Here is a 27414-nt window from a genome sequence, read left to right on the forward strand (position 1 = left end):
CAGTACTTTTCAAATCTAAAATTAACTCTGTTTCCAATGTGCTACATTAATACACTTTCTATCCCATTGTGGTAGGCCGTGCATGTGCCTTGGAAAAAGAATGTTAAAAGTATTCATCAAGGTGATATTTGTAATTGCAAAAAAAAAAAAAAAAAAATGAGAGGTTGGCTTGAACATATCTCCACAGATTCCTTTACTTTATGACTTTCCAGAGGCTGTAACAGGCTGATTTGCACTGTGAATCTGGAATAGGGAGATTTGGTATGCACACTTTCACATTTCATATATTTGCTCCGTTTCATATATTTATTTGTCCTTAGACCCTTTTTCTGGGGGATTCTTGCTAGCGTCTCACAACCAGTGTGTCACAGAACATGGTTTGGGGAAGGCAGCTCTGTTCTCCCTCCACCCCATGTGCTTGTCAGTTCACTGAAGTCTGTCTACCTTCACTTCCACCAGAGTGATGCCGGCAGGTTGGGTGTGAGGACCCAGGGGGAGGTCCCGCAGAACCAGGCAAGAGGGTCCTTGGCTTCACGCTGATGAGCCAGCAGGAGGCGAAAACAGGCATCTTTATTGAAGATGTAGAGAGAGCAGATATAGACGGACCATCTGTGAGAGTCGGAAAGAAAAGGGGCCCGAGTCTCGTCTCTCTTTGGGGTCTGGGGGTTTTTACTGAACAAAGATGAGAACCCAGGTGTCATTCCTTAGAGCCAGGGCGGCCTTGGCATCGAGATATCCAGCACCTGTGTTCGGGAACACGAACATGATGGCTTCCTCAGTCACCTGGTCCTTCCTTAGATGTTATCTATTCTAGAGAAATCATTAACTCTTTGCAGCACAAGAAGGACATTACCTTTGCATTACAAGGCATGTGTGGAGTAGGGTACAATGCAGGTCCTAGCAAGACTAGAAGCCCAAAAAGAAGCCAAGCAAAACCCCAGCCTTTTCTCTCACTTCCCTTCTGTCTTCCTGTCTCAATGCATGACAGTGGCTGTGCTAGTGACAGACCTTCTGAGGCCCAGTCCTGTGCATTCTCTCCAGTGACCCCCCCTTGCTTGATCTCGGCTGCACCTGACTCTGCTCTGTCGCGTGAGCCTCTGGCATGTCACATCTGCATTGGGGTTTGCAGATTTAGTGCTGAGGCAAGAAGGTTCTCGGGGACGCTGGCTTTGGGAGGGTGCTGGCAGTCACTAGAGGTGGAGGTCAAGTTATTGTGACTGGCAAATACATAGGGCTGCCTTGGGCAGGTGGTACACGTTTCAGACCCACAGGTCAGTGCGGTTTGATCTGAAGGAACGTGCCTCGAGTCCCACTTCTCAGGCCTTTGGATGTCCGCTGGCCTTGGTCGCTGTTGCTGAGCAAGTGCTCAGCGGGGAAAGCGTGGCGGAAAGCCCTGCTCAGCAAGGGCTCAGCGGTTCTAGGCCCGGGGATGCAGAGGGAAGGACCCTACTGGTGAGCCTGCTGTAAGGGCTTGCAGCCATCAACTCACAACAGCCTTTTGACATTCTCGCCCAGTGTCCTTCCTTGCTCAAGGTCACACATCTGGGAAGCGGCAGGCAGTGCTGGGATTTAACTGGAAAAGCCATGCTGTCGACCACTTTGCCTCATACGCTCTCAAGGAGTCTGAGGAGGTTGGAAAGAAAAAACAGACTAGGAAGGAACACTAGGGCGCAAGTCAGGAAGCATCCCCGGAGCAATGGCGGCTTTGCTGATAGGGGGTATCTGCTCTCCGCTCTTGTTCCCTGGGCCTCCTTACCTCTCCCTGTCTGGTGGGAAAGTGCCCTGGGACCTTGAATATGACTGGCTCCCAGCGGGGCCCTATCCTGCTGGCTCCTCCAGGCCTTTGTGCATTCCAGGGAGAGGCCCATCAGAGAAGGAGGCACGGAAGCATCCTGAGGTGCACCCCTTCTAGAACACAAAAGAGCAGGAGATCAGCAGGCTGCCTGGTTTCTACTGGGAAGAAACTGAGCCAGCGGGCCTGGCCGTGCTGCTGTAGTCAAGACCCCCAAACCCCCTTGGTGCCTCTGCACAGAGGTCTCTACCCTGAGTACCCAAAATGGGTATTGTCTCGACAAGTCAGAGTTTCTAACAACCGTGAGCTTGGCCTCTGTCCTGTGCAGGCCCTGCCTCATCGGTCTTCCAGAAATGTTTGGGGAAGGGACTGACACTGGGACTTTTCAGTTCTAAGTTCTCCGTGTTGCTATTTTCTCACTCCCTTAAGACACAAAGGGCCCGTGTTCCTGTGTTCCCAGTTTGGGGGGTTTGGGGACGGTGAGGAAGGAGGCTGCCCAGAGAGCAGAGGGCACATCCTGGGGGCATCTTAGGAAGAAGCCTGCTGACAGCTGCACCTGGCAGAGGGCAGGGTGGCCTAAGGGGGGAAGGAGGACGGGTTTAAATCCCGAGCTTGGAGGCTCAAGATGGAGAACACCACCCCCGGAGCTGCTCCGTCGTGAGAACTGGCCCTGGATGCCAGCCAGCCAGAGCCCTAACGCCTCCTCCCAGGCGTGGGCAGAGAGGGGATGAGGAGATGCCAGGCCAGCCCAGCGAGCCTGACCCGGGAGGGCCTGGCTCTGCAGCCGTGGACCAGTTCTGCTGTCCTCCTGTCCCCTAGCAGGTGGGAGGCGGGGGCACACAGCTACCCGTGGAGTGGGCGAGGGGTGTCATGAATCAGTCCTTCGGGGTGCCCCTTGGCGTCTCCAAGATAGCACCCATTCCCTTGTATCCCAGTCACCCCTATGGCCCAAATCTCTGCTCCTTCCTCCTCCTGGCACGGCCGCCCTGCACCCCCTCCCAATCAAAATTCCCAGAGAGCCTCTTTTCTCCACAGCTGTAAAGCTCTTTGTGTGATTAAAGTAATTCCCACTAAAGTAAGTCATTCTTTTCTGAATGACCCATAGGCTTGATCCTTCCAGGGTGCATTTGCATTTCAACTGGAGAGTTTGTACAAGCAGAATTAAGCATTAATTAGTAGAATGAGGGAGCAATTATTTTTTTTGGGGGGGTGGTGGACTTTCCCAGGCCCTTCCCTTCCCTCCCCTCCGCTCCTCCCCAGAGTGCCCACTCCCCCCACCGGGCAGTGAGGGTTGCAGCTGGGATGCCGAAGGAGAGATCCCTGCAGCCAGAGGAAGGCTGGACAGCATCGGTTCCCAGATGGTTCAATTTCCTTTTCATTGAAAACTTTTTATGACCTTAAAAGAGTCAGTTTTTCATTTTCCCAAGGTTTGTTCTATTATTGCTGATTTCCTAACACCATCATTTGACAGCAGCCAACGACAAAGAGGTCATATCAAACAGTCTTCTAAATGGAATAGATTCAGCTTTCTAAAAATGTACCACATTGTTCTTAGTCTCTCGTTTAGCCACAGACTGGTGGACTCTTCATGGGGTGGGGGGGGCCAGCCTACAGGACCACCACCCGGCTGGCCCCTGAGGCCCCACCCCCGAAACACCATGGTTTTCAAACACCACCGCACACTGCATTAAAGATGCATTTTCAAATGTTAATAATTAATGGTAATGTTAATTTATCATAGTTTCATCTAACATCCTGTAATGGAAATGGCCCCAGGGGACAGGATGGCAGAGGGGATTGAGGAGCAGAGAATAAAAGTAGGGAGTCCATGAGGGGCATTGGGAGGAACGAATTCCACCTTCCCAGGACACCGGCGAGATTCTTGGGCTGCGGGAGGAGGTTTATAGTCCTGCCCGAGAGAGGGAAAGAGAGAGAGAGAGAGTCCACGTGTGCACGCCTGCCTGCATGTCAGGGAACCGGGGAAATATATGTAGGGTAGCACCTGACCTTTGGGGAAGCTCCCACCCCTCCAAATGCTCCTCCACGGCCTGGCTTCGTGAACAAGAGCTGGTGTGCTAGCATCAGGCTCCCATATGCCGCTGTCCTTGACCCCCAAGCAAAAGACACGAGGCGGAAAGGGCAAAGGTTTGGAATGTGTGCCAGTCGTGGGAGACGCCCAGCGCAGGGGCCCTGGCACTCTGGGGGAGGGACCTTTCTGTTTTCCACTTGGGTTTGGCTCCTTATGAGCCGCCTTGGCCTGGTCGCCAGGTCCCTTCAGCCTGCCTGGGAGGCTCTGCTCATGGGTGTTTCTTGCCATTACAGGTGTGTGTGGCTGCTGCGGTGCTCTACGCCCCAGGTACAAAAGGCTGGTTGACAACATCTTCCCTGAGGATCCCGAGGTGGGTCCCACCTCCGCCTGGCTTCACCCCGCGCTGTGTCACCCCATCCAGGGCTGCGAGGGGGAGGCGGGTCTCCCGGGCCTCCTGCCGCTGCGCCTGCTCAGACCCTGGTCAGTGGGGAGAGGCGGCCGGGGGCCTGCAAGCAGAGGAGGTCTGGATCTTTCTGGAGTCAGGATCTGCAGAAGGCTCTGGAAGCTTGTTTTGGCAAGCTTTGGGCCTTTGCTATACAATTGAGACGTCTTTCCCACCTATGTCTATCTGAGTGATGGTTCCTTGAACCGCTAACTCCCTTGATGGTTCTATGTCCCTGCCATTTAGCGTGAGTACTTCCATTCTCGGGTTTGGCTCAGGAGCCCATGTCTTCTCTGTGGCTCCCTCTGGTACCTGTCAGGTGGTCTGGGTGTATGCATGCCGGGGGCCTGGCTTACTGGCTTCCAAGCTGCCACTCCCCACTCAGGCTGCATTACGGGTCGTGTGGTTTTGGAAATGTCAGGATGTGACATATTCTCAACTTGCTCTCTGGAAATCAATGACAGCTTCTTGATAGACAGTTGAAGGGTCACATTTCCAGCATCCTCTGGAGAATTCCCTAATTGCTGCTAAGCTGCCCCCTCTTCCCATTCATGCCTTGGTGCTGGATATCCAGCATATTTTAATTCTGAATTGCTTTCAATGAAGCCTTATTATTCATACACACATGCATATTTATACATTCATGTATATATATACACATGCACACGCATACACATACATATGTACACTTATACCACTATTCTCATTTATGGCTGGCATATTGTGGGCTAAGTTGTGCATTCCTGGAAGGCAGGAACCATGCCTTGGTCATCCCTGTATCCCTGAAACCCACATGGGGGGTTTGTCGCATACATAATGACACTCTGTTAAATGATGATTAAGTTGGCATATTATTTACTTTTAGACTTGAACCCTTCTAGCCATGGAATGGCCACAGTGACACATGAGGGCCTGTCTTTTGCAGGATGGCTTGGTGAAGACCAACATGGAGAAGCTGACCTTCTACGCCCTTTCAGCTCCAGAAAAACTGGATCGAATTGGCGCCTACCTCTCCGAGAGACTCATCCGAGATGTGGGTCGTCATCGATATGGGTAAGAAGTGTGAGAAAGTGAGACAGATACTTTCAGAAGTGGTATGACATTTTTAAGGCAAAACACAGGGTCCTTTTATGAACATGACGGTAGACTGGGTTATTGAACAGACTGAGAAAAAGGGGCCTGGGACTGAGGGATGGGCTGCATGGGTTCTTCCAATGGCAGGGTAAAATCTGATGCTGTTGCCAAGATGCGGGAAGAAGGAGATGTAGACTTCCTAGGAGCACCTCTTTTAGCATCCATGTACCCCTTGGGTCTCCATCTAGAAGCCCTCACGCGCAGTCTGGGACCTTGAAAAGTTAGTCTAGTCCAGAAAGTGCCATTATTCTCATTCAACCGATCAACCTACTGTCTTAAAAACCATCTATGGATGAGCCCTGTTGTATGGAAACCAATTTGACAATAAATTTCATATTAAAAAAAATAAATAAGCATTTGTAAAGAAAGAAAGAAAGAAAGAAAGAAAGAAAGAAAGAAAGAAAGAAAGAGAAACCATTTACATTCTAGTGAAAATGCAAGTTTAGGGGTAACTTGTCCATTAAAAATACACTTAAATGAAATATTTATCAATCTTCTGAGAGGGAAGACTTGCTATGTTTAGAAGAGAGAAGAAATCTTAAATGCAAATGATCAATAGATTTAACTGTTTAAAAATTTAAATATTTTGATGTCAACAAAGAAACCATCGAAATTTAAAAGACAAACAACAAAAAGATGTGTTTTGAAAGAGGTGGGGAAGCTGAGAGGCTCAAAAATGTGAAGCAAGGGCCCCCAAAAACCAACCCACAGAAGAGGAAATAGGAATAATAATATTCAATAAATTTATAATCAAAGATGTGCCTTGAAATACTAAGATACCATTTTCACTTATAAACTGACAAAAAAGTATTTCCAGTATTAACCAAGGAATGGCGACATGAGACGCACTTTCATACTTTTCTAGAATGAGTGTCAATTGATTGAAACTCTTTAGAAGGTAGTTTTGAAATATAGGTCAAATCTTCAAGAACATTTATGCCCTTTGATCCAGTAAATTCCTTTTCTATTCGTCTATCCCAAGAAATCAATCTTAAGTTATAAACTAGCTTTACACAGAGAGAGATTCATCATGGTGTTTTTTACAAGAAAGAAATAGTGGAAATTAATGTCCAATAAGAGGAAAATAGTTTAGTAAATGATGATGTTTATCATTTGGTGAAATATTATCTATCCAACAAAAATGATGTTTATAAACATGTTTTCCGTACAGTAATGAAAATGCCATAAGTACATGAAAAATAGAATACATAATTATGTATACAGTGCTTTATAATCAATTTAAAAAACAAACAACAACAAATCTCAATGCCTAGAAAATATAGTAAAAACAAATATGCCATAAAAGTGAAGAGTGCTCGTTTTTTGAGCAGTGTGGCTGGGTGTGTGTGTGTGTGCGCGCACGCGTGCTTTGTTTTGTTTTCTGTCTACCCTTTTTGTGAGTTTCCTAAATGTTCTCTGTTGAGCATGTGTTACTTTCCAATGAAAAAAGTGAACAGTAGGACCTGCCCTTCCCACACCACAGTTTAGAGCAAAGCTGAATGTAAGAGAACCCAAAGATATCCCTGGTGATGGGGTGAGGGATGGGGTAGATCCACCGGGCACCTGAGTGGCTCAGTTGGTTAAGCATCCAACTTTGGCTCAGATCATGATCTCGAGGTTCATGAGTTCGAGCCCCACACCGGGCTCTGTGCTGACAACTCAGAGCCTGGAGCCTACTTTGGATTCTGTGTCTCCCTCTCTCTCTGCCCCTCCCCCACTTGCGCGCGCGCTCTCTCTCTCTCTCTCTCTCTCTCTCTCTCAGGCATAAATAAACATAAAAAAAAAAAAAGGATGGGGTAGATCCAGAGCAGTTGTTCCTAAGTTCCATTGCTTCTATTCTCCACAAAGTCCATCCTGTACTTTCCTCTGCTTCTACCTTTCTTCTGTTGCAGACTCCAGATTATGGACGGCAGCATTAGAAATTGTCTCCCTGCCCCGTCTTTCCTGTTCTGGTCCTTCCAGTCGAGAACTGCTAGCTCTGATTTCCAAAACACAGACCTGAAGCTATCCTTTCCTGGCTCCTTTAGAATAAAATCCAAGCTCCTCAGCTTGACCTCTGGAGGCTTCTAAACCTGCCCCTAACTCGCCACTCCGCCAGCCATGCTCACCACACCTGCCCTGCCAGCTCTAGACCCACTCCACGTGGGCTGGCTGACACTCCTCCCTGGGTCTCTGGGCCTCACGCCTCTGGGTGCAGGGCTGTCTCCCCTCGACCCCCGTCATGGGCCCCCACCGCTGCGCATCAGCCCTACCACCCGCCAAGGCCCCTTCTTCCTGGTGAAGCCGGAGCAAGAATTGGAGTAAAAAGGTTTACATTGTGCTTATAGGGTGTAGACATCCCACCTCTGCAGGACCCACCAACAAATCTGAAAGCAAGCTATCCCGAGGATAAAAGCAAGACCAAAAACAGTACATCCCTATCATCATTTTATAAAATAAAAGTAGGCTACATGCTCAATAAAAAGGGCACAAATACACTGTACATGCTGATTATATAAATCGCCTTGACATATTATAAAGCATATTCAGGCAAGTAAAAATGACTTTACCCTAGACTGAATCTAACACTAATATGCTAGCAATAACATTAAGCATTTAATACTAATTTTATCTGCCCTCTCTGCAGTGATGGTTCTCTTGGTAAAAATGTGCTGTAGCCCGCACAGCCACTTAGAATCATTCCACTGCCCTCAGAACTACAATTCAAAATTGGTATCGTTCTGTTAAAAATAGGCATTGCAGCGTCTAAGTAAAGCCTTGAACGCCTCGTTGGAAGCTTTAATCATAAACATTTGGAGAAGAATCTGTTAGATCTGATCTCTTATTCTCTCTCCTTGCCCGCCCCGTCTTTCCCTACCCAGTGCCGCACTCATCATTATTCTCTTCCTTGTCATTAGTATCTTCCTGATGGCAGCTTTGGAAGGACAAAATATTCACATGCAGACAGTCTGAGGGGTTGTGTCTCCCTGTCGTCATGCACGTGTCTGTGTTTGCTGTTTGATTTTACGGACGTGAACCTTGGGTGTTCGACCCAGTCACAGAACCATCTTCTACCCCACGGCCTCCCCGCTTTATCACCCCGCTCCAGTTGTGTGTGAACTCTGCCTTAATATGTGTTTAGCATCAGGGGTGATAACGAAATGTGGGCAGAGAGGGAATAAGGTGTGAATTCTAAGGTGCTGCTCACTGACGTGAACGATGATGGGCAGAGATGTCTGCCTTTCCTCTCAGACCACACCTGGTTCCCAGGCTCTGTGTACCTACTCCTTCTTGGTTGAGCACAAGGTGTTCATGCAGAACGAGCTGCCCCTTCTGGAATTCAATAGGAGATACTCCTTGCCTTATTCCCTGTATATTTTCCCCAGGTGTTGTAACTCACCCCCTGCCATGGGCCTTGCCCCGGAGTTCCTGTTATTATAACCCCCAAGTGTCCTCTCTTGGTGTCGGTTGCTGTCCATGAACCCAGTTCTAGCCCAGACTCCTTGGGCTCTGCCTTACTCACCTGCCTTACTCACCTGATGGCTCTGAAGCCCTCCCAGTACATCCAGAACGCTTGCTGCTGTTGTCTGTACCTCGGGCTCCTGCAGCGGGCTAGTCTTCACCAGCACCTTTCTGCCTTGACCCACTCCTAGTACTCAGACTGGTTCAGTTTCCTGGACCTATTACTTCCCTGGATTCCTTCCAGGACACTGAGTCCAGATCACCCAGGCTGACTGGCCCTGGTCCTGTTGAGCAGACATCACCCTGAGAAGCCCACACTTTATTCTCTTGGAGACTATAGGCCCAGCTACAGGAGATTCCTAGAGAGGTTAAGGTAAGGTAGGACCAATGCAGAGAGCCTTGGACTAGGAGGTTCCAAGGTCCCTTTGCCTTCTAATCTTCTAAGATGCTTTGAAAAGCTCAAGTTCATCGTTATAATCCTTCCATCCTTGGTATGGGGGCCCAAGATGGGGAACAAAGAATAGTATATTCAAAGAACTAGGCCTTAAACTTCTTGACTTTTCAGTTTCTCTTCTACCATAATTTCCAGTTTCCATCAAAATCTCCACTCCTGGTTAGTAGCCAATTTTTTTTTAACTTATATTTTTTAATCCATTCATTCATTCATTTTGCTAGCAAAGGATGGCTTTTCCTTTTTAGGATTTTCTGGGAATTTTTTTTTACAGGAAAAGGAAAAGCAGCAATCTAAACTCGGGAATTTGGGAAGTCTTCTAGTTTCTTCTCTTGCCAAACCCCACTCCACCCCTTCCTTTCCCTCATTTGAACTCTGTGAGCTAATGGTGAAGCCTTTCCTACATAGGATGCTGGGATGATTCATAGGAGAATAGAGTTCTACACTGCTTGCCCCCGTTTTCCCACCTGCCATGTTTGGTTGCTCAAACGTGGCCAGGTTTGTCTGCAAGGAAAGCCTGTTTCTTTTGGAAGGGCCCCAGCCAGGCTGCTTCGCTGACCAGGACAGCCAACCTGAAACATGCCAGGACTTCTGCAAGGCATGGCAGCTTTCCTGGACTGTGACTACGATGGCCTCTAACGAGCCAGGAATGGCCAGCACCGCCCCCCACCCCCGCGCCCAGCAGGACATGGTGGTTCTGATTCACCCGAAGGAGCTCAAAGACCCAATGCCGGCTCTGTCTTTGAAAGACATCCTGTAAATAAGAGCATGGCCTGATCCATTTGTAAACATGCCCAGAGATAACTATGTAATAGCATTTAGTGATATTAAGTAATAATTTAATAAGAGTGGACTCAATTCACCTAATGGACAGGGTAATGTCAGAGGGGCTGTTTTTCTTATGATTGCTCAACATAGAAGTTAGCTCAGAGGTACCTAAGAAATGGTATCTGGTGTCTTTTAAAAGATTAGGAGACACCATGACTGCTGTTACTTTATATATTTGGATTTGCAAAGCTGGCTCGCGCACCGTGAGGCAGTTTGGACGCACAATGTCTGAAACTGAACGACTGCCAGGAGAAGCATTGTGCGCCCTGTGTCCTGTCCTCCTGGCACCTCCAGAATTCACCTTGTCGTCATGCTCCCTGTGCTTTCTTTTTATTTAGCCAGACTTTGTTTTAAAAAGAAGACAAATGGGGAAAGGAAGGAAAAATAAAATAAAAACAGAGAGCGAGGCAAACCATAAGAGACTCTTTTTTAAAACATTTTTTTTAATGCTTTTTATTTATTTTTGAGAGAGACAGAGACAGAGTATGAGCAGGCGAGGGGCAGAGAGAGAGGCAGACACAGAATCCGAAGCAGGCTCCTGGCTCTGAGCTGTCAGCACAGAGCCCGACGCAGGGCTCCAACCCACAAACCTCAAGATCGTGACCTGAGCCAAAGACAGACACCCAACAAACTGAGCCACCCAGGCACCCCTTAATGGGAACATTTTAATCATGTGGCCTGACCTAGCAGCAGAAGGGGCTGGGAGGTGGTCTTGATGAACAGCCACGAGCTCAGTTAAAATTCTAAATTACTAGGGAAAAAGAGGGGAAAGAGATTCCGGGGGAAACTCACAGCATTCTGCCTCAGACACCTAACTCCCTAAAGAAAACTACAAAGGTTTGAACTGGAATAATTTTGGACAGGTTTGCAGCAGCTTCCTCAATAGAATTTAAATGATAACCTATTCCAGTAAATGTCTACTCTATTTTCTTTAGTATGCAAGGGCCTTGCAAGTGGGGCATGCACCCCTTCATGCTGTGTCTTACCTGACCATAGGCTCCTGTCGCCACTGTGGAACAAATGTTGGGTTTGGGCTCAGACGTGCCCTCCTAATTCTCAGCAGGAATTTGATTCGTGGCACTTTTCTGGGGATTCAAGAGAGGGGTTGAAGAAGACAACCACCAGGATAATCAGGGGTTGTCCTGCGAAGGCTAGTTTGGAGAGGATTGGGTATTTTGAGCATAGAGAAGAGCAAGAAACAGGAGATTGCTGCATTCAGGTGGTTGAAGGGCTTAGCCCTCTTTTATAACTGCTCCCAAAAGTACAATTATAAATACAGGATAAAGGTATTAAGGTTTAGCTTGAAAGATAAAGAAGTTTTAATTTAGTTGTCAAAAAACAGGATGGACTGACTTACTAGTAAGCCCATTCACCGTTGGATGGTGAGTATTTCTGGTTTCAGAAGATGTTCACTCAGGTTTTAGACTTTAGAAGAATTAAGTAGTTAGGGCCTTAAAGTTGGCATAGAACATCGTCTTCATTAGGTACATATGGTAATACCATGAACCATATTGTGTGACAACCCTAGGACTTCTGAGGTCTTTAAACACAATACGTGCAGATTTTATATTCCTTAACCTTTGCAGTTGACTGGTCCTCAGGCCCATCTCAGATTCTTCATAAACATTCTTCCGAAAGTTCTTCTCTTCCTCCCACTAGAGCTATCTCTCTCCTTCTTTGGAACCCTTGTGAGATGTCCTGCATGATTTTCTTGTAGCATTTCTTTTTAGAGGAGGTATCTGTGTGTTTATCTTGTCCATCCAACTCCAGGCCCTGTAAGTTGAAGGACTTCCTCCTTACATCCCTGCACTGACTAACACAGAGCTTTTCTCCCGCGGGTGCTCAACAAACACTTCCTGACCTTGGATCAAATGATTCTCTGATCTCATTGGGGTTGGGTTCAGAATTTGCTCTTCTGAGCATCAATCCTTTCTGGTTGTATCTACTCACGAACTGGTACACCTCACCTGTCCTCGTGTTCTTCATCTGTGGAGGGAGGGGCTGGGGGGCCGGTGTCTGGGCTCCCTTCTGGCTCCGGTTCCTTCTGACTCTTGTGCTGGGCTGGAGTGGGCACTGGTTGGAATGGCTGTGCAGATGCTGGCCACCTACGGAAGAGCCTCATTCCCCAGATGCTGCCCAGGTGGCCACTATGCTGCCATCTAGATTGTCCCAGTCACGTGGTGAGGGTGGAATGGGTGTGAGGCCAAGTGACGGTGTTGCTTTCCCCAGGTACGTGTGCATCGCCATGGAGGCACTGGACCAGCTGCTCATGGCCTGCCACTGCCAGAGCATCAACCTCTTCGTGGAGAGTTTCCTTAAGATGGTGGCCAAGCTGCTGGAGTCGGAGAAGCCCAACCTGCAGATCCTCGGCACCAACTCGGTAAGGAGCTGCCCAGGCGCTCTGGAGTGGGTAGTGGGGAGCATGGCGGTGGGGCACGGAGGACATCTGGGTCAGCATTGTTATCATCCAGTCCCGTTGGGTTTCTGATCCTAAGTACAACTCACCTCTTATCTTAGTGTCTGTCCCTCTGAATAAAGGGACTTGTCTGAATAAAGGAGTATTTGGGGGTTTTCTTTTATTTAAACAAATATATGAGAAATAAAGTAAATTTTAAAAATAAAATTCACCATAGTAAAGCATATGAGTCAATGGTTTTTAATACGTTCACAAGGTTTTGCAACTATCACCATCTACTATATTTATCTTTAGATCTGTGATCTTGAAGCTTTTTTTCTAGCAATAGATTTTTCCCTTAAATAATTTTAAGTGGAGCCCCAGTAGATATAAAAATAGATGGAAAAGGAGTTATTCCTTTGAGGGCAGGGCGTGCCCTATGCTTGGCCCCTGACTCCATAGGGCATACTTTGAAAGCTGTCCAGCTTGTACTTCTTTCAAAGAAGCATAGCACAGAGGCATCGGTAAGTGGAAAGATCATGCAGAAACAGGAAACAGGGCTTCTGGCTTAGTTCTGCCCTTACCTGGCTGGGTAACTTTGACTGGGCTGTCTTTTATGGACCTGTCTTTTCATCCATACCATGAGCTGATTGAACTTGGTCCAAACACAGTGATGCTGGTCTCCGTACAAGAGGCTGCTATCTTGATAGTTACGGCTTGGGGAGAGAAGGGCTATCAGATGTGTCAAGAACTCCCTGCTTCATATTTATCTATATATACTTGAATATCCTGGTGGCTTTCTTCAATGTCTTGCCCTCTGCCTTATTCCTCCCCCTTCAGGGCATACTTTCAGCTCCAGGTCTATAGGCAGCTTGGTGTTAAAAGCCCTGATAGGCACCTATTTTACAGACATCACAAAAGAAAAGCTAAAGGTTCGCTCTTAGCATTCCCAGCCTGACATTTCTGAATTTTTATTGCACGGATCACAACTGCTCTCCTGTTCTACCTAAGTTGATTTACCCAGAAGAAGATAGTCTTTAAATTTTAATTTTAAGGAGCAAAAGTGGCAACTATTCCCTTCTCTTTCCTCTCCCTGTGAGCCAGCTGCCTTTGACAAATTTCATAGACGGTAGCTGAGGGTGAAGTCTTTTGTCAAGTTGCCCTGGCAACAGCTTCAGATACTGTTTCGTTTGCCCTGTTAAGATAACTCTAGTCTAGGAGAGAACATCTGAATGGAAAATAAACCAGTCATCAGGCATCCAGAGGGCCTCTCCCCATGGGGGACCACAGAAACAGGTGGCTGCCAGGGCTACCTTTCCCCATAGCAAGCCCTGGCCCGGGGTAGGCGATTGGTTAGTTCCTGCCTTGTAAATTCCTAGATTCCCATCACAGCCCATCAGTGCATCAGCAACAGATGAGAGTCGGCTAATGATTCCTGTACTGCAGACAATGAAGGTTATATAAGGACAAGCAATTATGAGTAAATTAAGTCGAATAACTAGTAGATCCAGAGTCCAACTTTGGAGGCAGCTTTTGCTAGTGCTGTCCCTCATCCACGTGCTCTTGCCAGCTCTCAAACCCTGGGGATGTCCACAAGGCTCCCTAAGAATCATGTTCTAATGCTCCTCATTGTCTTAGAACCGCCAACATGCTAATCCTCGATGTAGTCCTAGAGAGTCTAGCGTAGGAGTTTCAATTGGTTTTCATGGGGGTTCGAGGCCTCGTGGGGGCAAAGGAGGACCTGGAAGGAGGACTAGAAAGATCCTATGTGGAGGTTTGCAACCTTTCATTTGGATGAAGGGTTTGGCTGCTAGGAAGTTAACAGAAAGACAAGGAAGGAGGGAAAGAGAATATAAGAGGAAAAGAAAAGGAAAAAAAAAAACCCACTGAGCTCATTTAAAACCTTCGTTTTGCTGGATTTCTCTGCTTGGAAAAAGAAGCCCCAAAAGTCGGATAGCTTGTCTGCTCACACAGCTGAAGCGCTGGCTTTAGATGGTGATTTATTTAGCCCCGTGCCGTGTTCTGTCCCTAGAGTGCACTCCTGTCCCTAGAGCTCTGCTGTGCCACCAGCCTCCCTGTGGCCAGGCCAACTCCGTGACAGGTGGCCCACTGCCTTGTGGCTGAGAAGTTGAGAGAAACCTTCCCCCTGAGCCAGCTCTGCCTCCCTGTACCTTGTCCCTCAGAACTGGCTTTACTGCCTGAATCCACTCAATAAACCTCCGCCTTCTGCAGAGCGTCTCTTCAGAAACCCTAGACACTTCAAGGTCCCAAACCTGGCCAATGACAGAGTCTCCTGCAGAGCTTTGGAAACCTACAGATTCCCAGGTTTCCACCAGACTCACTGACCAGCATCTCTGGAGGGGGCACGTGGTCACCTGGGAATCTGCATGTTTTCACCTCCCATGTGATGCTAGCAGTGGATTTGGGGACCACTGACACACTGTAGTCTTCAACCTGTACAGGGTTTCTCTCTCCCTCCCCACCTCCATTCCTTTCTTCATCCCTAATAGATGTTTATCTAGCTTGTAAGAATGACCTTGGGTTGACACTTGTCACAAAATCCAAATTTGCTAATACCGCTCCTGCACATTGCATGCGGTAAAGTGTAATTTTTAAAAATCTACCCTCAATGAGAATAGCTGAGTTTTGAAAGCTGATAAGTGACCAGGAAAGTCTGGAGAAGACAGGGAGCCAGGGCCAGCTAAGCTCGCTTTACTTGTTTGGGGATTTGCATTTGTGCTTCTGCCTCATTGCCCATGGGGTCTAAATGTGTGTCTCAGGGACAGCACAGTGACCATGTGTCCTGACCTTTAAGATTACTCACGAATGATGGGCACCTGGGTGGCTCAGTCGGTTAAGGGTCTGACTCTTGGTTTTGGCTCAGGTCATAATCTCATGGTTCTTGAGTTTAAGCCCCAAACTCTGCCCTGACAATGTGGAGCCTGTTTCAGATCCTCTGTCTTCCCCCCACCCCACCTCTCTCTGATCCTCCCCCAAAACAAAATAAACATTTTTTTAAAGAAAGATCACTCACTAATGATAAACTGAAAATGTTAAGTCTGAAGATACCAAGTTCCCCTACATAACCAATCTACTCTATTAGCCTAATGTATACAAATAGTAAACTCTTATGAAGATTCATGGATTACAGTTTGCACTTTTATCCCTGCCTCACAACATATACAAAAATTAACTCAAAATAGACCAAAGACCTAAATGTAAGAGCTGAAACTATAGAACTCTTAAAAGAAACTAGAGGATTATGTGTTCATGATCTTGGATTTGGCAATGGATTCTTAGGTGCAACATGAAAAGTAGAAACAACAAAAGAAAAAATAGACAAATGGACTTCATCAAATTAAAACCTTTTGTGCATTCAAGGACACTACCAAGGAAGTGAAAAGACAACCACAGAATTGGAGAAAATATCTACAACTCACGTATCTGATAAGGGTCCAGCAACCAGAATGTATGAAAAATACTTACAACTCAACAACAAAAAGACAACCCAATTAAAAAATGGTTAAAGGACTCGAATAGGCATTTCTCCAAAGATATACAAATGGCCAAGAAGCACATTAGAAGATGGTCAACATCACTAATCATTAGGGAAATACAAGTCAAAACCACAAGGAGATTCCACCCCACACTCACTAGGATGGCTATTAAAAAAAAAAAAAAAACAACCTATAAATGACAAGTGTTGGCAAGAATGCATAGAAATTGAAACCCTCATATGTTGCTAGTGGAAACGTGAAATGGCGTTGGCCCTGTGGAAAACAGTTTAGTGGTTCTCCAGAAAGTTAAACATATAGGATTACCATATGACTGAGCAATTCTCCCTAGGTGTATACCCCAAAGAGCTGAAAACAGATACTCAAACAAATACTTGCGCACAAATGTTCACAGAAGCACGATTCACGATAGCCAAAAGATGGAAACGACCCAAAAGATCACATAGTGTGTAATTTCTGTGAGCTGTCCAGTCTAGGTAAGTGCATAGATACAGAAACCAGAAAAATGGTTGCCCAGGGCTGGGGAAGAGGGGCAGGAGAATGATTGCTTAGTGGGTACAGGGTTTCCTTTGGGGATGACGAGATGCTTTAGCTGCACGATATGAATGTATTCAATGCCACTGAATTGTGCACTGTAAGAGGTTCACTTTATGTTTTGTAAATTTTACCTGAATTCTTTTTCTTTAAAAAAAATTTTTCTTAATGTTTATTTATTTTTGAGACAGAGAGAGAGACAGAGTGTGAGCAGGGGAGGGGCAGAGAGAGAGGGAGACACAGAATCTGAAGCAGGCTCCAGGCTCCAGGCTCTGAGCTGTCACAGAGCCTGACACGGGGCTCAGACCCACAAACCATGAGATCATGCCCTGAGCTGAAGTTGGTCGCTTACCTGACTGAGCCACCCAGGCGCCCTGAGTGTCTGACTCTTGATTTCAGCTCAGGTCACAACCTGACAGTTCATGAGACTGAACTGCACGTCAGGCTCTGTGCTGACAGTATGGAACCTGCTTGGGATTCTCTCTCTCTCTCTCTCTCTCTCCCTCTCTCTCTTGCCCCATCCCAGCTCATGCGAGTGTGTACCCACATGCGCTGTCTCCAAAAAATAAACAAACATAAAACAAAATTCTTAAAGTACATTTTTGTCTTTGCCATGAGAAATCTGGGGAAACCAGGTAAGCAACCCATTCCCCACCCATCTCTCAGCTGATGTTTTATCTCAGGTAGCATTTCTCCCTGTTGACCACTCTTCCTTCAGCCCCCCTTGACATCCTGGTCCCATCACCCCAGCTCTTCCCACCTGGTTTATCCTTCTTAGTTTCTGTGGTTGGCTGAGTAACGGTCCCCCAAGGATGTCCATGCTCTAGACCCGTGAACATTACCTGAAATGGCAAGAGGGACTTTGCAGATAGAAATCAGGCTGAGGATCTTGAGATCGGGAGAGTCTCCAGGATTATCTGAGGTAATCACAGGGATGCTTATGGGAAGCAGGAGGGTCAGAGTCAGACAGAAGGTGCAATTTTGATGGAAGCAGAGGGACAGAGGGAAAGATTTGAAATGCTACTCCACTGGCTTTGAAGATGGAGGAAGGCGGCCATGAGCCAAAGGATGTAGGTGGCTTCTGGAAGCTAAAAAAGGCAAGGAAACGCTCTCGTGGAGCCTCCAGAAAGCACACAGCCTGGCAGACCTGTTTTAGGCTTCTGATCCCCAGAGCCATAGATAATAAATTTGTATTGTTTTAGACCACTAAATTGTGGTAATTTATTACAGCAGCAATCGGAAATGAATATACTTTCCGGCAATGATTCTCTTCCTCCACACGCCCCTGAAATGTTTGTGGTCTCCACGGTTGCTGCCCCATCTTCTCAACCCGTGTGCTCCCCCTGGACCATTCATCAACTGTTGCGGTTTTGACTGTCATCTCTAGACTAGAAACGCTCCCGTATCCAACACCAGTACAGAAACCACTGCTGGAGGTGGGCTCCCCGAAGGCGGATTGAGTCTGAACGGCAAGGCCAGTGTGCAGCTTAAGTCACGGGGGTCGGCACCAGTAAATGCTGGGGATCCCTCTAGAGCAGAGGTAGCTGGTGCTTTCCTGGGTCTGTGTTTACCCGGCCGGCACATGGGGGCTGCTCAGGGCTGGAGAGATCACCTTCCCGGGCAGCAGGGACCGGGCTTTCCCAAAAGACCTTAAAACCGAGTCAGTTTTGCAAAGAATCTTGAAAAAGAGAGGGCATAATGTGGGTGGACAAGACAGGATGTCCTAAGTCTAGGGAATGATGGAGCCTCCTCTGGCCTCAGCAGGACATGATCGATCGCATCACAGTGGGGCCGTTTCTCTCTGGCTTTACTGAAAAGTGCTCTGGGAAGTTGCTGTCAGCATGAGCAGCTGGCCGTCGGGGCAGGGGGTGTTACAGTCAAACCCGTGTGGTTTACAAGGTCTGCTTCCCAGCGAGGATTTGTCTCGGTGAAGCTAAGAAGCAGTTCCCGTCTCTCCTGGTGGAACAGCCTGCAGGCCTAGACCCCTGAGAGAGGCGGGCTCCTCTCTGTGCCCAGCGTTCCAGACTGCGGTTCTGTTGTTGATGGCAGGAAGCCGCGAGGCTCACAAGCCTCTTCTGCCCAAGAGGGAAAGGCTCACTTCTGCTTGGAGACACTCTGTTAGCACAGATGTGAGGCCAACCAGCTCAGCTTCCATTTTCCACATGGGGTGGGGGTGGGGGGGAAGAGCTGTTTTTACAATGTCAATATTTGGAGATTACTTTCCCTTTATTAACTCAGGCCCTTAGTAACTCTCAGTATTTGCATAATTGTGGCTCCCCCCCCTGCCTGTACCGAGGGTCGTGATCTGCTCGGGCAAGCGCGCCCTTTGTTGTGTATAAAGAGCTGAAACTTTGATCTTGAAAGGGTGGCCCTAGCCGTGCCTGGAGCCTTTGAAGTGTCACGTGCTCAGAATCTTCCGTTTGTTGCTATGGAGACCTTCCTCATCATTACTATATCTTAGAAAAATAAAACCAAAAGCAAACCCAGCTTTATTATTTCACAATCTTATTCATTAGGCAAGCAGCATTCTAACAAAAGCCATTTGTAAGGTATGAATTAGCAATACTGGGAATGAAGCAGACAGGAAGTCCCTGCTGTCTCATGCTTTATAAAAAAGAGCCACGGCCTCACAGGTAAATGGGCCCAGTGGGAATCCAGGGAGTGTTCAGAGCGAGCCAAAAGTGCACTGAGGGGAAAATGAGGCTGCACTGTCAACTGGGGTGGGTTGGTCATACCAAGTTGAAGAGGCAACTGCTCTCCTTAGCCCCATTTTACAGATGGGGCAACTGAGGCACAGGAAGCTTAATTAACTTGCCCCAGATAAGCTTCATAAGTAGAGGAGGTGAGATTCAGAAATGCAGCCTGGGGGTGCTTGGGTGGCTCAGTCGGTTAAATGTTCAACTCTTGATTTTGGCTCAGATCATGATCTCACAGTTCATGAGTTTGAGTCCCACAGCAGGCTCTGCGCTGACAGCATGGAGCCTACTTGGGATTTTCTCTCTCTTTCCCTCTCAAAATAAAGAAATAAAAGTTTAAAAATTAAAAAAAAAAAAAAGAAAAGAAAAGAAATGCAGACTGTCTCCAGACCCCTTCTTATCACCATAACGCTGTGCTGTCTCTCATTAGAGAGACGAAGGCCTTACTCACTCTAAAGCCCTGATATTCCAAACGCACGTCTGCTGGGCCTTGGCATTGCCCAGGCGGACTTCCACAGTGGGTGTGGTGCCTCGACCAGGGACCCCACGAAATACCCCGATTTGACCTTCTGAACCACGGTTACAGAAGGTTCCTGTCAGCCCCTGGAAGACTCAGGAGCAGCTTAGGGTGGGCACTCCCCAAGGGACAGCATAGGCCAACCCTCCCTGACCGGGCGGCCATACTTTCAGACTTGTCACACCAAGGGTCCCTAGGGATGTTCAGAAATCTTGGTACCAAAAAGTTACCTATTTTACATTTCTAATGCAATAAGCAGGGCACACACCCTCTGCGTGGGAGGTTCAGGATGGGCATTAAGTGCATTCTCATCATCAGACCTCTTAGCGGGGCGAGAGTCCTGGCACACATGGGAATGGAATGGTTGACGGCCTAAGTCTCAAAGCTGTAGCCCCCAGGCCATTCTGGGCCCCAGAGACGGAGCCAAGGGGAGCCAAGGCTGGGTCACCTATCCAGCCCTTGGTTTCACCCCGACGACTCCAGTTCGAAGGAGATGGTCTTCGAAGGAGACGGCCATCTATCCAGCCTTGCCTGACCTCCATTACCAAGGACATGCTTCTCTACATTTCCCAGCATCCTGCATAAGCGGGCTCCCTCCCAGCCTGACTGGGAACATTTCCAGATCTACGGGTCCAGCTTGCCAGTAAAGGGACAAAGGACACAGGGTTCATAAATCCCCTGCCCCAGAATTTCCAGGGGGAGAAGTCGGCTGAGGGATGGCTCTTCAGAATGCAGATACCCGGGCCCTCCTCCCCAGGTAGTCTTGTTTACCAGGCTTGGGGTGGCTCAGAAGTCTGCATTTTCTACAAGCTCCCCAGGTCATGCCAATGCACATCGAAATTGAAACACCACAGGTGGGGATGCCTGGGTGGCTCAGTGTCCGACATCGGCTCAGGTCATGATCACATGGTTCTGAGTTCAAGCCCCACCTTAGGCTCACTGCTGTCAGCACAGAGCCCGCTTCAGATCTTCTGTCCTCCTCTCTCTGCCCCTCCCCCACTTGCATGCTCTCAAAAATAAATAAACATTAAAAAATAAAATAAAATAAAAGCCACTGGTAGAGGGTGAAGAGCATCAAAGTATCAGAATTCCCAAGTATGGAGCTTGGTGGCCCAGCTCCACCTGTCACAAGCCAGTTGACCTGAAATAATTCCCTTGCTCCCTTAGAGCCTCAGTTTCCCCATCTTCACAATGGGAGCAATATAATCCTGCAAAACTCACTGGTTTGCCAAAAGTTACATTAGATGATGCATGTTTTGATAGACTGAAAAATGCCCACTGAAGGATGTCCATGTGCCCGTCCCTGGGACCTGTGAACATCACAGGTTTATAAGGAAACAGGGTCTCTGCAGATGTGATTAAGCTAAGGATAGTGAAATGGGGAAATTATCCTAGATTAGCCCAATGGGCTCTAAATGCAGGCACGAGGGTCTTATAAGAGAGAGGCAGAGGGAGATTTGACCCAGAGGAGAAAATAATATGAAGACGAAGGCAGAGATCAGAGTGACGCAGCCCCAGAAAACTAATACGATGCGTAAGCGGCAGGTGCCATGGCAATATTTAATGTGGTTAACTAACTAAAATTGAAATTAAAAAAAGAAAAAGAACAAAAAAGATAGAGAATAAACTGAGAGTTGACGGAGGGGGTGGAGTGGGGGGTGGGCTAGATGGGTGATGGGCATTGAGGAGGGCACTTGTGATGAGCCCTGGGGGTTTTATGCAGGTGATGCATCACTGAATTCTACTCTGGAGACCAATATTGCACTGTATCTTAACTAACTAGAATTTATTTATTTATTTATTTATTTATTTTAAGTTTTTTTTTTTTTTTCAACGTTTATTTATTTTTGGGACAGAGAGAGACAGAGCATGAACGGGGGAGGGGCAGAGAGAGAGGAAGACACAGAATCGGAAACAGGCTCCAGGCTCTGAGCCATCAGCCCAGAGCCTGACGCGGGGCTCGAACTCCCGGACCGCGAGATCGTGACCTGGCTGAAGTTGGACGCTTAACCGACTGCGCCACCCAGGCGCCCCTTAACTAACTAGAATTTAAATACAAGTGTGTGTGTGGTGGGGGGAAGGAAGCATTTAACGTCGTCATGACTTAGATCAGAGGTGTTAGCTGCTTCTTTTGCGTACCGTTGCCATCCACACCCCACGGGAAAGATGGCACGCTGGGCCCGGTGTGACTCCACCTGATACGAATGCCTACCTACCAGTAGCTTTTATTAGGGCCCGTGCCTTTTGAATATTTGGAGGACCTCCGACAGAACAAGGTATGAGTTAAACCAGAGTTCCTGTTAGGCCAGGCACTCAGGGAGCTTTTCTTAATTATCTCTACTTTATTCACATCTGCAAGAGATGACGTGTGCATTTGCAAGAGAAGAAAAACAACGTTTGGCCGATTTGTTCCTGGTCTTGCAGTGATGGCTACTGGATGTCCCATGCCAGCCCCACCCTCTTGCCCCTGGGAGCTGTGCTCTGTCCCACCTTATTGCACTAAATGACCTCAGTCCCTGAATGGTGCTTCAGGGGGCCTGGCCTGGGGGTGGCTACGACTAGGTTTCTTCTCTCCACATCCCTAGACATCACATTCGAGGAGTGTTGCCTGCACGGTCCATGCTGCCCATCTGAGCTCCTCCTCTGTGATTGCCTGGCTGGGCCTGTGTTGGTGACACAAAAAGGACAAGGGTCACACTGCCTAGTCCTGGGGCTGATGGACCAGACCGTACTCAGCCGCTGTCACCATGGTCACTGCAGCACTGTTTCCCGAGCACTCCTCCGTGCCAGGCACTGTGCTGGTCACTCGGCATACGTCCCCTCATTTAATCCCGGTGTCTGCCCCGTGACGTAGGTCCCAGTGTCTCTACTTTACAGATGAGAAACCCGTGGCTCAGAACTTACACAACTTGTCCACAGTCACACAGATGACAGGAGGCAGAGCAAGGACATGGCCGTCCAACAGCGGTCCCAGCAGCGTAGGGGGGGGACCGTTGTCTGCTCAAATGGGAGAACTGTTATGTCAAAAGCAAAATTTGAGAAGAAGATTGAAAACTAAGTTTTGGGGAAGAAGAGTGCAGAAGAGTAAACATCCAGGAATGCAGACAACCCCAGAAGGGAAGAGTGAGGGACATTAAAAGAAACCGTTCAGAAGAAACTGTTAGCCCAGTCTAGAAGGCCACCTGCGGTTGTAGAGACGGAATCTCCATGCGTGTTTTCTATCCTGTGTTGTCTCAGCAGCTATCATGGAATTTTCTATTTTTTTTAAGTTTATTTATTTATTTTGAGAGAGAGAGAGAGAGCGTGAGTGTGCGTGGGGAGGTGCAAGGAGAGAGAGAATCCCAAGCAGGCTCCACGCTGCCAACACAGAGCCCGAGGTGGGGCTTGAACCCACGCACCTTAAGATTATGACCTGAGCCGAAATCAAGAATTGAACACTTAACCGACCAAGCCACCCGGGTGCTCCTCAATTTAAAAACATTGATTGCAATCTCAATTCCCGCCTTACAGCCAGTGAGTACTAGTCAAAATATTTAGCAGCCTGTACAGGATGGATAACAGCCCGTTCTCAACAGACTCTGGGTGTGAACAAGTGCTCAGGCCGTGCCCTTGACCCGCCGGCTGTCAGTCCTGCTCCTGGCTTCATGGCGCTTTGAAGAAGAGGAAGGTCAAAGTTGGAAGTGAAGGGGAACTGGCTGTCACGTCCCACAGAGGTCAGGAATGGCTCCAGAGCAGAGTCAGTGTCAGGAAACGGGGCTGGTGTGCTTAGAAGACACCCAGGTGGTCTGTCAGTCACCCTGCCGTATTTCTCAAATGGGGACTGTCCCGTCAGGTTTCCTGGGTGGGACCCTGCTCAAAGGTAGACCCCTGGGGCTCCTCCCAGAGTGACTCAGCACGTCTGGAGCTGGTGGCAGAAATCCGTGTGGTTACCGAGCCCTGTGACTCTGTCGCACAGGAATCTCTCTAACTTTGAGTCATTCTGAAAAGTGAAAGAGGTGATGTGTGTAAGATGCTTCGGGGGGTACGGACATGCCTGAGCTTCTACACGCTCATCACCACTGGCCCCCAAACTCCCAAACCAGTGGACATGAAGTCTGGGTATCCATCCTCCTGACATACATTTGAGTCTCCGCAGTCAGTAAATGTCGGAGACAAAATCTTTGACTATTTCTCCCTCTACAGTATGGTCTCTTTTTTTTCAGTTTTCTTTAATTATTTTAAATGCGTTTTCTCTTGCATACACTCAGGTTATGTTGTTTGCAGCTGTCTCGTCATATGTGAAGTAGATACAGTATGCACTGAAAAATAAAGAATCTTAGTGAATGAAGACCATGGGAAAACCAGAACATGAGGGAAGTGAAATGTCCCACTTGAAAGCCACACCGCCAGTGAGAGGTCGATCTGCAGTTAGAACTCCCCATGGTTGCGTGTCCCTTTTGAGTAGATGAACGTTTAAGAACTGTCTTGAGAAGTTCACATAGACAGGGGTGCCTTGAGTGGCTCAGTCGGTTGAGCGTCCAACTGTGGCTCAGGTCTTGATCTCACAGGTCGTGGGTTCAAGCCCCACGACGGGCTCTGTGCTGACAGCTCAGAGCCTGGAGCCTGGTTCAGATTCTGTGTCTCCCTCTCTCTCTTTCTGCCTCTCCCCTGCTTGTGCTCTCTTTCTCTCTCAAGAATAAGTAAATAAACATTTAAAAGGTGGGGGGCACCTGGGTGGCTCAGTTGGTTGAGCGTCTGACTTCAGCTCAGGTCATGATCTCACAGTTTGTGAGTTCGAGCCCCACATCGGGCTTGCTACTGTCTGTGCACAGCCCTCTTTGGATCCTCTGTCCCCCTCTCTCTGCCCCTTCCCTGCTCATGCTCTTTCCCCAAAATAAATAAACATTAAAAAAAAAAAAAAGTTCATGTAGCCAAAGGCTGACTTGATTGTTGTTTCTAGACTTCCTGAACTCACGTCTAATCGGTGACCACGACACCTCTTGTGCAGAACCCCATCGATAATGCAAGCAGTGCCATTTGGATTTATTGCTAATATCAGAATATTCACTTTCAAATAGATGTAAACGTTTTAGATGTTAACTTGGCAAGAAAGATCTCCTTATCTGCCTTGTATGTTGAGATTCTCTCAGTCGGCAGAAAATAAATGCATATTTGTTAGTGAAAGAATAACTAATGATTTTGTGGAAGTTACTAATTGTCATCCAGGAAAAGGTAACAGATTTTTCGTAGTTAAATAGAGAAATAGGCTGGCAATCGATAATGAATATTATGAGCGCACTAACTGGGTAATTTTAGAAATAATAGCATATCCTTTTAGAACCAACAAATGATGGCAAAAATTAAATAACAACACAAGACAGAATAATGGAGAATAGATTTTATTATAAGCGTTCGCAGCACTCAATTTATAACATTAAACGAAATAACCTATAAGAATTATACTTAATTTTTAGCAATTTAACTCCACTTAGTCCATGATCCTTGCTTCTCCGTGGGATTCCCTTGAAATTAAGTCCCTATTTAGAATTGGAAATGTGCAGCCCGGGTGATGGCAGGAATGTAGCTGCTGATAACCCTGAGCAAGACTTAACAGAACTGAACGGGCAAACTTTAAAAATGTGCTCGAATTTTAAGCAAGAAAACAGAATGACATTTTTAACATTTGTTTATTTTTTAGAGACAGAGAGAGACAAAGCATGAGCAGGGGAGGGGCAGAGAGAGAGGGAGACACAGAATCCGAAGCAGGCTGCAGGCTCCGAGGCATCAGCACAGAGCCTGACGCGGGGCTCAAACTCACGAACCTCGAGATCATGACCTGAGCCGAAGTCAGACACTTAACCGACTGAGCCACCCAGGCGCCCCAATGGAATGACATTTTTAAATCACATTTCAGATTTGTTCTTGATTCCCCAGAATTCACTCTAAAGGGCTGAGGTATGGTTTGACGTTGGCTTTGGCTGTTTCGGTGACTCCTTAACTGCTTTCCCGCCTCTGTGTGTTTGGTGCAGCTCTGGATGCGGATGGGGGCAGGAGCTTAAGGGAGACGCCTTCACGTCCTCACCTCTTCCATCCTCTGCTCACCTCAGCAGGGAAGGGCCAAGAAGGGCCATGGGGTCCAGTCTTAGAGTGTAAGCAGGAAGAGCAAGCAGGATTTGGAACCCATAGAGGTGTGCAGGCCGCGTGTGCTCTGGGAAGTGGACCAGAGCCAATTCCTGGAATGCATGTGTCCCGTGGCTTTACTAGGGCAGGGGGCCAGGGGACGGCAAGTCCCAGAGCCTAGAGCCCGAAGTGCAGAGCGCACTAGGTCACCTCTCACCTGTACTTCTCTCTCTCCTCCCGGATAGTTTGTGAAGTTTGCCAACATCGAGGAGGACACCCCATCCTATCACCGGAGCTATGACTTCTTTGTGTCCCGCTTCAGTGAAATGTGCCACTCCAGCCACGATGACATGGAAATCAAGACTAAGTGAGTAGGGGAAGTGAGGGGACCCCTCAGCTAATGACAAAGGCATCGATGGGTCTTACAGAGTTCCCAGCCCATAGTTCGCGGTCTGATTTCATCAGTATTTACCTCTGCTCTGACGTTTCTGGGGAGGAAGAGAGCACCTGGCAGGGCTTAGTGGGCAAGTGGGCAGAGATGGGCTCCCAAAACAGGCTTTCAAAGGAAAACCTTCTGGGGCACAAAAGAGGAGCAGATGGAAAGTAATGGTCCCGGGAGCCAAATTGGAGAGCCAGCAACAGCACACACATATACACGTGCACATACCTGTGTTCTTTCGTTCAGAAGTACATGCATTTATACACCCAGAAACACACCCACTCACCACTCTCGACCACAGTATATACTCTGTGCCCAGAGTCTGGCAGCTCTGTGCCTCTCCTTCCAAACCCCCTCCTCCCCCGTCAGTTGCTCATATCCCTGCATTCTGCTTCATCAGTTCTTGACATACTTTGAGCCTTTATATCCCGGGCTCAAGCTGGAACAAACCCAGAGGGGTGCTAACGAGGAGGAGATGAAGCCCAAGCGGTACCGGGCAAGGGCAGTCTGGCAATCTCCAGGATGGGCCAGGGGTCGTGGCTTCCTGGGCTCGCGCCCACCAGCACAGGAAGCCAGCCAGCCAGGGGCTGGGTCACATGAAGGGTAGAAGGTGAGCTTCGTCCTGCTTTGGGTGGACGAATGCATCCCACCCCCCATGCCCTCGCCTCTCTTTACCACAGACACTGGGCTTCTCGGGGCCCGGGAACTACCTGGATGCATTTTGCCCCTTTCCTTACAGAATCAGAATGTCAGGCATCAAAGGTCTGCAAGGGGTGGTGAGGAAGACGGTGAACGATGAATTGCAGGCCAATATCTGGGACCCGCAGCACATGGACAAAATTGTCCCATCACTGCTTTTCAATCTGCAGCACGTAGAGGAGGCAGAGAGGTAAGCAGGGGAGGCTGGAGCTTGGGCAGTGACACACGCAGCCCTCCCAGGCTGCCTTTCCCATCTGCTTGGGAACCACACGGCTCGGGCTGGTCGTTAAAAGCCTAGCTAAAAGGCCAGTGATCTTGGCTTCCGTGGCTTGTTCTGCAGTGAGTCCAAGGCTGGCTCCCTAGGAGCCTCGGGTCTGGCCTTCTGCCAGCTTGCTGCACCCCC

The 27414-nt window shown here is 48.0% G+C and overlaps 1 protein-coding gene across 3 annotated transcripts in view; it reads left to right on the forward strand.

Moving 5' to 3' along the window:
* EFR3B (EFR3 homolog B) overlaps positions 1–27414 on the forward strand; it is an 82888-nt gene that overhangs the window by 31964 nt on the left and 23510 nt on the right. For all 3 annotated transcript variants that reach the window (XM_086700138.1, XM_086700139.1, XM_086700140.1), the window contains exons 2-6: positions 4115–4191; positions 5189–5316; positions 12347–12497; positions 26119–26240; positions 27052–27201. In XM_086700138.1, coding sequence (XP_086556264.1) covers positions 4115–4191; positions 5189–5316; positions 12347–12497; positions 26119–26240; positions 27052–27201 — 628 coding nt within the window. The remainder of the gene's footprint in view (positions 1–4114; positions 4192–5188; positions 5317–12346; positions 12498–26118; positions 26241–27051; positions 27202–27414) is intronic.

This window comes from Puma concolor, chromosome A3, assembly GCF_028749965.1.
Source record: "Puma concolor isolate L17-30 chromosome A3, mPumCon1.1.hap2, whole genome shotgun sequence".
Taxonomy (NCBI): domain Eukaryota; kingdom Metazoa; phylum Chordata; class Mammalia; order Carnivora; family Felidae; genus Puma; species Puma concolor.